Source organism: Phaethon lepturus, unplaced genomic scaffold, assembly GCF_000687285.1.
Source record: "Phaethon lepturus isolate BGI_N335 unplaced genomic scaffold, ASM68728v1 scaffold2887, whole genome shotgun sequence".
NCBI classification, from domain to species: Eukaryota; Metazoa; Chordata; class Aves; order Phaethontiformes; family Phaethontidae; genus Phaethon; species Phaethon lepturus.
In genome coordinates this window covers 1-10,435 of record NW_010549608.1, presented here as the reverse complement: position 1 = coordinate 10,435, position 10,435 = coordinate 1, and the positions used below count along the sequence as shown (strand labels likewise).

The window sequence follows — 10,435 nt, the reverse complement described above, 5'->3', positions numbered from 1 at the left end:
GGAAAGAGCATACATGGTAAAGTTCTTGGGAAGGACATCCACTCAGCACATTTTAGTACAAGGAATGGCTGTGCATAATATTCTGAAGTGACAATATAAGAGACTTTCTCAGAGAGAACACAATAATCTCAATTCCTCAACTTCCCTATCAATAGTCCCCATAAAATTATTCCTCTGTTAACTGCTGGGACACATTTTAGTTTAAAGCAAAATTTGAACACGATTATTTGACATATTAGTCTTAATTACAGAGTTCATTTACTTGAGCATTCAATAAAATATGCTGTCACTGAATTATTCTCTTTTTGAAAGTCACACTTGGTAAAAACAATAACAATGAACTGTTTTTATGTAGCATGCTAGAACTAAGGAGTACAGCTACATAAAAGCATGATCTGCTTTCTAAGAAATCAAACGAAGGATTTTATAAACACCAGCTTTTGCTGTGTTTTTTGTGAAACAGATACAGGTAAACTAAAATTCTAACTAATTTATACACATATTAATGTGACTTACATTTACATTGCACCACTGAGATGTCAATGAATTCCAAGTAGTTCTCTATTTTTACCCATAAAGTTAAAAAGCAAGATATGAGACTGCTTCATTGGAACTATTCATATTAAAACCCTCTGGCAGAACAAGCAGGCAGCCAACAGTAATTTGAGTGCAGCAGTTTAATTAATGAAATGAAAAGAAAAAACCCTGAAAAATGAAACTAAATTGGGTCACACAAGAGTAGCCTAAAGCATTAAATGCATTTCAAGTTTTCTAGTTTCAGTAATCATTGTGAGTTTTGTAAACTATTTTGAGTTTTAAAAATTAAGTCTGAACAAGACTGTCACCTTATTCCTTCTTGTAATTCATAACAGCACATTTAAAAGGTCTGCACATGTAAAAATGTGGAGTTTTAAGAGAGCTTTCAATTTGATTTTTAATTAAAGTAGCACACAGTCATAGTTACAGTGGACATGTTTATTACTAGTATTACACGAAATATTTATTTCATTTCCAGGAAGGGTCTAGCACCAACTCCAGCCAAAGAATTGGTTTTAAGTTATGGTCAAACTACATCATAAGGAGAATAAGTAGTATCCATTAGGATTAAAATAAGCTGTTCTGAGGAACACTTTCTGCATACATGCTCATCTCCTACCCTATAATGTTTGAAGGCCTGAGTGACAATTTTGTTGTGAGTCACAGATAAGGTACACTACAGAAAATTGAATTTGTATAGGCATACTTTTTTACTTTTCAGTGAAATTAAGAGTCATCTTTTCTTCAGAATAGACCGAGTTGAACATTAAGAGCTATTTATTACATGGGCTAAATTAAGTATAATTCACTCTTCTGTATCATTCCTCACCTCCATATTTTTCACCCAGAAAAACCTCTCAAATTCTGTGATACTATGCCGAAACACGTGGCTGATATGGAAGAAGGGGTCAGAGACAAGGCTTTGCTTTCAACAGACCACAAGTTCTGTGGTTTTGCAGCATTGAAACAGGCCAAATCATTCATGTCTTAAAATGACTTCCCAGAATTTCAAGTACCTTCAAGGACTTGCAAGGAAAAGAATCTCAGCTTGATGCAGTGAAAACATATGATCTTCCTGCAGAAATGTCAGAGTAGCTGACACTATGGTTAAGTACAGCACCAATTACAATGCAACAGCTAGGGAACCAGTCTGCAACATGCCTAGCTGCCACATGTTTTGATCAATCTAGCTGCAATGAAGACATGCTTACACAACTGGCCACATCCATAATAAAACTCTAGGAAAGTTTCTTCCACTGTGCTTTGACTTTTCTCCCCGTTTTCCAGTGTTTTAGTATCCATTCTTAGAATTTTTTCCCCAGTTCATTCTCTGTTTTCAGCATTTTTCAAAGTGCTGAGAAAACAATACTTAAAGGTCACTAAATACTACTGTTTTCTAGATCTCATCCATTCTGTTTGTTTATGGTGTTATGTCCATAGACTTGCATTAACTTTCAAACAGCAGTCATAAATACTGAAAGTCATTTTAGGTTCAGGTAGGATGTAGAATGGGCATCTGAATGTAAAGCAACCTTAAGATGAGCTTCAAGATTTTTTTGGAAAAGTAATAGCCAAAGTTTAAGCTGCCCGCATTTATTTCAGGTTAGTATTTCATAATACTTTCATGTCAAGATGAAAGGAAACTTTTATATTTACTGGTGCAGGAAGAACATCAAGTTGGAAACCTCCTCTCTTACAGCACAATAATCCATTTCAAGTTTCTGAAATATTTTAGTTATTTATGTTGTTAAATCTAGTACAAGTTCGGTGAAAAATAATCCTAAATTTCTCATTATCTTAGCAATGCAGAGGCCAGATACTCCAGTAAATTATTAAACCATGCTTTGATAGCTTATATTTTGACAAGTCTGAACACATGCACAAGAAAGTTGCTTAAAATCTCAGAATTGTAGATGGTTTTGCTTAGACTGGTACAGTGGAGCACTTATTACCCATCTCTATGTAACTAAAAGTATGCATATAGACTTCTGTATCATTATGTTTGCCTTGTTTTACATCAGAATCATAAACTATTTAGAAATGGTGTATGATAGACAAGTGTGATGTTACCCTTGACAATTTGCCATCTAATCTATCCATTTTCGTGTCTCAAATTTCCTGGCCAATTTTTGCTTACACCTGATGTTCCATTATCTAATTCACCAAAAGCCATAACATTACAACATGACAAATACTTAACAATAGAAATTTAAAATGCTGAAGCTCACATCTTAGTTAGCAAAATATATTTCAAAGCTCTGTTTAGAAATATGTATGACTTTGAAGGATTGTAGCAATCCTGCACAGTGCAACTTGTGAAATGTAATGTATTGCAAATTTCATCATAGAGTTAATTCTTAAAATTCAGATTTTGACATGCATATACTGTTGAGATAAATCTTAGATTATAATACACAATTAATGGAATTCGCTTGTAGCTATGTCTGAAATGATCACACAGCATAAGTGAAGCTGCAGATGGAGTGCAGCTATTTTCAGCTACTGAAAAATATGGACAATCTCTCCTGCTACTACAATTTCACACACAGTTAGCTTCACCTCCATTTCATCCTTCTACATTTTACACACCAGCAGTACTCTGCATCTGACAGACTGAGGCTTAAAACTTGCAGCTGTCTAAAGCAATACTGTTTAAGCTAGCTTCTGAATTAGTCTGAAAGTGAATACAAAAATCTCTAGAAAAGGAGCAAATAACCAAAACAATGTTTTTGTTTTACCCACAGTACAATTATGAAGTAATTAAAATATTTCACTGGACAGGTGTCAGCAGAAGTTAAGAGCAAGACATACTGGGTAACAAGAGTACCTCACAGCTACTTTCCGCAATGTCAATTCACATAATACTGGACCAATAACAAGACCAGGATTAATAAACATCTTTCAAGGATATGAAACACTTGAAGAACGTAAACATCTCATTTGAGGTTCCACTGATGCAATGCAGCACAAAATATTTTTAGGACTGGGCATACTTCACAGATCATTTGTGAAAAGTAGCAATGATACATAAAAATTCTGAGATGCACATGCTATCCCCTTATCTTTAATTTTAAATTCTCATTTAAAACTCAGGTGCAAGTCATGCAGTAAACTAACTCTTGCTTTCTCCATTTCTAACACTTGCCACATACTTATAAGGAGAATAAACTTAAAATCCTGAAGTCTGTCCTGGAATCTTAATAATTTGCAAGTCCCTCGGCAGCACAGACTACCAACATGCTGTGTCACATGATGGGAACAAGTATCTGCTCACATAATGAACAAGGTAGGTAATGTACTGGAATCATGGTTCAGAAGAAAAAATGCCTGTACTTTCAGGATGTTCAAGCATGTAGTCATGGCATTAGCAAAGCCCAGAGCACCACTGCTCTGCAACTCAGCAACGTATAAGGTGCCTAATCAGCAAGTCAGACATCTTGCATCTAGATGCAGGTTTTTAGAGTAAAATTTAAAAATTCTACAAGGAAGAGGGTAGGAAAAACACACTTTTAAGACTTTCAACATCCATTCACTCTTGACTATTAAATTCTCCTTAGAAAGAAGATTTCTACAGTAACCTAAAAAAACAAGGAAAAGGGAAAAAATGTAGCATTCAGTTTTTCCATTCTGCACACGTCATGAAAATACTACTTCAGCAAGAAGCTACTATAGATTAGATTGAGCTTAAGTTTTTGCTCTTGCATAAAAATTAAAAATTAGATACCTATTACAACCAGGACTGTATTTAAACCCAAGACAATCCAAAGTGTGATGATTCTGAACACAATCTGTTAATATTCATGGTCCTTTCTCCCAACACTAACTTTCCACTGGCTAGTCTTCAAAGGAAGTTACTCTACAAGTTTTAAAAAAAAAGTCAGAGTCGATCAGCAAATCTGAAATATACACTTCCAGGCAGTGGTAACAATATAAGAAAATCTACCTTCTGAAACAGCATTCAGAAGAATATTAGAAATGACGCTGTAACTTAGCACTCAACCATATAATCATCATGTTAGAACAATCCAAAGTTTCTATTCACAGACACAATACGGAAAGCCTGCATTAAAAACCAAACATGAAAATGCATGAAAATAGTATCATAATCACTCCTATAATTCAAGCTGATACTTAACATGCTAGCTCAAAATCTCAATTTTACAAGATGTACACTGAATTGTGCTATAGTAGCAAATTGTTCATATGCTGTCAGGAGGATGGAGCCAGTCTCTTTTCAGTAGTGCCCAGTGATAGGACGAGGGGCAATGTGCATAAACTGCAGCACAGGAAATTCCACCTCAACATGAGGAAAAACTTCTCTACTGTGAGGGTGACAGAGCACTGGAACAGGCTGCCCAGACAGGTTGTGGAGTCTCCTTCTCTGGAGACCTTCAAAACCCAACTGGACGCGTTCCTGTGCAACCTGCCCTAAGTGATCCTGCCTTGGAAGGCGGGTTGGAACAGATGATCTTCAGAGGTCCCTTCCAAACCCTACCATTCTGTGACTCTGTGATATTTACTACAAAGCTCAAGCAGAAAATGAAACTGGGTAAACCACACAGACAGATTTAAAAAAACCCAACTTATAATATACAATCTCTTGGTTCCTATGAATATACAACACCTGCTGGTTCACTGTGAAGGGGTTTGTCAAACAGCCTTGAGACCCTGCCCAGCTCTATGCTATTTTTTCTGCTACATTCAGCGTGACTAAAATAGAAAAAGTTTTGAGACTACCAATATTTATAATGTAAAGCCCTGACCACAAAAGGGCATTTTATTAGTCTTACACAAAAAGTGTTATTATCCACACTGCGAAATCTAGGTCTGATTCAGTATAATCAGAAAAATACCTATTGATTCAAATTCTGTTGTTTGATACAACTTTTATTAATGCAATGTTTACAGTGCAAACTAAGTTACATCCTAGAGTAAACTACTGATAAATTGATAAAAGACTGGTTCCCCGCCCCCCCCGCCAAGAAGTCAGACTGACAGAAATGCAGCATAACTCCTTTAGTTTATTTTCACAACAAATGACCACAGAAATTATCCTGCTCCACAAGAACTTGTGCTACATCTTATGCACACTGAGGCAAAAGTGCAAGAATATTATCTGAATAAAAGCATCCACTCATTGTGAGGACAGGAAGCCTTGCTGCTGCCACTGCAAGTGTTACTGGTTGTGGTACACAACCACAGTACAGTTGGAGATCCCTTCCTATTTTTCCATTCCCTCTTAGTACATTTAATTAGATTTTATTCTGAAACTTTCCAGCTTTTGTATGTGTGTTTGTATATGTATAGATATGTATATACATATATATGTAAGAACTGGAGCATTTTCCAGATCAACAAACTTTCCTTTATAAGATTCATATATCTAGCAAAGAGAAAGTCTTAGATATCAAGTCCCATAAGGATTGTACTGAAATATTACTGCAAGCATTCTTTTGTCAATATATGAATTTACAGTCTTACCTCTTACCTTAGTCTCTCAATATTAATGAACTAATAATTAATACTCTGCAAATCCCAAACACTTGCTTCTTGATATTTAATAATATTGTAACTAACACTGTAATCAGTTATTTTGTTAAAAATTTTAGGCAGACCTTTTCTTAAATGTTATGGTGAATTTAACTGACAGGAGAAACCTGCTAGATTTCTTCATTAATTCAATGTTGTCAGTTATTTAGCTATCTCCCAGCCTTTAAAAATAATTTCAGCATCTCTTCTTCCCCTTGAAGTCTCTACTTTCCTTATAATTGATTGGTCTTCCATGTATTCTAGAGTACTCCTAAATAACAACATATTTGAAAGCATGTATTCTCTTCAAGGGCTCTAAAAATTCTTCTTTGCTGATGTACCTTAAGCAAGACAGGTATTTATTTACTACAGATAAAGGAAAGGTTTTGCCTTAGCCTGACTGAAGCACAGCATGGGCTCTGAGAAAGATCATTCCCAGTACTTCGAGCTGTTAGAATCTAGCTGTTCTCGCTGCCGCAGAATGGAGTTGAGCAGCCCTGGTTCTGTCAGGTTTGTGCCACTTGAGGAGTTGATCTGACAGCTGTACCAGCCTTTTGTTCCCAGGCACTGAACTGAACTATCCTGGACATTACACTAGGGGTCAATGACCAAGCAATAGCTTCAATCAAGAACACCAGTTTCCTCATCCTCTTTCCCCCCATCCCCCTCTCAAATCCTACACATCTTTCAATTTAAAGAAGTTGGACATAGCTCCCATTAGTCACTTCACACTAGAGACGGGCTGCCACAGAGCCAAAGGTTCCTCTGCTCATACAAGGACATTATTTTAGAGCACTACGGCAAGTCTGCAAATCAAGACCCTATGTATATTGGGCTATCAAGAAACATTGCATTTTCTTCTTCAGATTATAATCCAGATTCTCATATATTTTTAGAATGAAAAGTTTCATAAATATAACACGTTAAATTATTCCACAAAGGATTTGGTCCAAAACCCACCTTTCTAGTTTCCAACTGAGCTTCTTCTTGGCAGCACTGCCTGCAGAACGGATCCAACTGATTCAGATTGAATTGTCCAAGAAGGTTGCAAGAACTGCACAGCAAGTTACTGGAGAAGCCCAGCTCTCTGCAAGCTTCTGATGACAACTGTGCTCCATATACACTTATCTGAAAGTCAATACAATGTTATACTTTAGTACTAAATTAAAAAAGGAATGTTTTAAAAGCTTTAATGATTAGGAAGAACAACTGAGTCTCTTGTGACTGTTTTACAGTAACCTGTAATGGCCTACCCATAAGTGCAAAACACCTCCTTATTTTGAAGGATGGTCTTGAACTGATAGTGAATTCTAGACACTTATAATATGTATAGTTGAAGGTATCAAACCTGCCAAAGTTCATTTATACACACTTCTGACAACCCTACTGTTTTCCTATTGTTAGCTCCAAATTAAGAAAACACTAAACATAATGAATCAGCTTAAATGCGCATGGCTACTGCTCTTTCAAAACAATTTCAGTAAATTATGTATCACCAAAAACACACTGGAAAATAGGTATAACAGCTAAGCTTGGGAAAAGCACAACCACCGATGAAATGGACCAAACTGCTCAACAGAGTATACAAGTAGGATTTTAATTCATGTCTGCATTAATATTACAGGAAAAATCACATACTAAAAGTGGAAGTGTAGATAAAAACCTGCAATTCCGACTTTAGTAATACATTAAAATAGGCAACTCAATTACGTAGCTTCTATGTAAAACACCACTTCTGTTTTTAACGAAGAGCAAAAACAATTTTACCAACTATTCCAGCACTTACATGATATTTTGGTTTTGTTTCACCATTCCTACTTCCCTACAGAGGGATTTCTCAGACCCTATCTTAAAACCCTTCCTTCCAGCTATATGCTGGGCGAGGAGTAGGAAGTGAGACAGGAAAATAAGAAAGGAGAGAAAGGAGACAGTTTTCCCAGATGCTTCGCAGTCTGGGTGAAAGACCTTGGGCAAAACCCACAACATCTAGAACACCAACAAAATAATTGGCAAGCATCTCTGTGTTCAGAAAAGATAGAGATGATACCAGCAAACTGGACTGGATGATGACAGACCAAGAGTCAGAAGAATTATGCTGGGCCAAACATAAAAATACAGAGGAAAAACTAAGTTTGTCCTTCAGCAAATCAGACCTCTCTTCACATTTACCCATCATTTAATATATACAGCATACCCCAGTAAGGTAGAGACAAATCCCATTTCCTCCCCTGAAGTGGCCAAACTATAACCAAAGACATGTCACTGATGTGATAGATAGGAAGTGTTATGGATTAGGAATTGGTAGAAAATATATTAGGTGCCTCATTATTCTGTTTCTCTCTATCTGCTAAAAAAAGTTAAAGCACAAACACAAAAGTATGATGTATGGAAAATTATTTTGAAATTACTATTCTGTCAGGCAGAAAGCTATTTTTCTTCTTCCTACAGGACATTGCTAAAGTAATATCTATATGTGACAGCATGGAAGCAAAAATGGAACCCTGTTCTACTGGAGCAGTCTATTATTTATCCTTTCTGAGGGATACTGGCAATAAGAAATATAATGCCACCACAGTAGTATAGAAAATCTAAGGAGGATTCCAAACACCGCCAAAGCTACACTTTAATTACTGTTCACTTATTAAATTAATGATGATGATAGCTACAACAGTTTTCTGGCACCTTGCTGCTTGCCATCCACCCCTTTTATGCTTTAAAATGTCATCTTTTCCTCACTTTTGTATCTGTTCACCTGGGAGTAAAAATGGTATTACTGGCATTGTCGTGTTGTTTCCACCAGCAATGCTGCTCACACCTTTCCCCAGCAGAGACATATATAGAGTCAATACTCTGGCTTTTTGGGCAGCAGAACCAACCAAAAAACTGTATGAAAGCAAGTAAAGTCTCCATTGCAACAGAATTCCTCAGTGAAGTAGTTCTGGTTACACAAGAAGCTCAAAACAGCTTCAGAATAAAACCACAGGGAGGGAGAAGAGGGGGACAAAAAAAAGGCAGGGGGGAAGAAACTGGCTCTCCCTAATATTTTCCCTCAATTTTTAGTACTGTAACTGTTGTACTATCCTGAAATAATAAGTATACTAATCATAATAAATATTTCTGTTTAGGATTAGAAAAGAACCCTCACACTTCAGAAGCTAATTTCCCATCAGAACAAGATAATTTCAGCTATTTAGCCAGCGATGTGCCTCATTTCCGCTGCATGCTCTCCTTTAAAGCTTTGACTACAAATACACATTATACGACTGCTTTGCTTTCACATTAGATAATGTGAAAGCTAATTAGGTAATTTAGATAATTAAAGCAAATGCAGCATCAATACAAGTTGCTTTAGGAAGTACTTAATAGATATTGGAAACACTGGAACAGGTCTTTTGTATAACCTCATGTCTCTGTACCACAGCTGGGTGAGAACTTCAAGGGCATCAGGTGCACTAAAACAGAGAACGCTGTCCTGCCTGGAAAACCTTGACGGCCAGCCTTCACAGGACAGCCTTCAGTTAGAAATCAAAAGCCACCTAGCTTCACTTTGCAAACCGGTTCTTAATTTTGTAACTAAGGACAACCCGGGTCACGAGATTTATAACAACACATAAGTACCATAAAAAAAGGGGCTAAGAAGCCTGTAAATGTATTTCAAGAGTCACTGCAACACCCGCAGCGATCGCCACGTTTTCCCACTCATAAGGCAAACCGGGGCCGAGGCGAGGAACAAGACGGAGGGGTGCTCACGCTTCAAAACGCGGCCCTCGAAGTCTGGAGCAGTAAAGGCAGCAGCAGAGAACAGTCTCCGACACAGAGAGCAAAAGAGACGGCCACAGAGGCAGGGGAGGGACGACGCCTCGGGCATAGGATAGGCAGGGCAAGCCCCGCTGCCTCCGCCTCCCGCTACGGGACACGTCTCGCTCCCGCCCCATCCCGCCTTACACACTCCCTTAGGAAACCGCAGCCGCACTCAGCCCGAGCGCCAATAAACCAGAACGGCTTCTCACCGCCTGCAGCCCCACTAGCAACCAGAACCAGTCCGCCCCAGGGTCTTTAACTTGCCGCCCGCCGCCATCTTGGTGCCGGAACGCCCCTGCCAGCGTCGCCAGGAGGCCGCTGAAGGACCTCACCCACAGCGGATGCCCAACACAGTGCCTGATACGAGAGAGATTAGACTTGCTCCTAACGCCCGGCACCACAAGCAGAAACAGCTAACCCAGAACCTCTTTGAGAAGTATAAAGCAAAGCTATTTTTGTCTGTTCAGATTAGCGCTTCACAGAGAGGCTGCAGGAGATGCCACTCCACCGCCTTAGTCGGGCACTGCAGAAACAACCCTGAACAAAGTCCTTTCTCGTTCCAGGGAGT

General features: G+C 38.1%; 1 protein-coding gene across 1 annotated transcript in view; it reads right to left on the bottom strand.

Annotated features, from left to right (window-relative positions):
- Nucleotides 1-10,144, bottom strand: part of LOC104623256 (15 kDa selenoprotein) — a gene marked incomplete at its 3' end in the record, with an annotated part of 26,998 nt that extends 16,854 nt beyond the window's left edge. Inside the window, 3 exon segments of the mRNA XM_010290295.1 lie at nt 7,027-7,194; nt 10,077-10,108; nt 10,111-10,144. Of these exon segments, the coding sequence (XP_010288597.1) occupies nt 7,027-7,194; nt 10,077-10,108; nt 10,111-10,144 (234 nt within the window).
- Nucleotides 10,145-10,435: the final 291 nt, after the last annotated feature.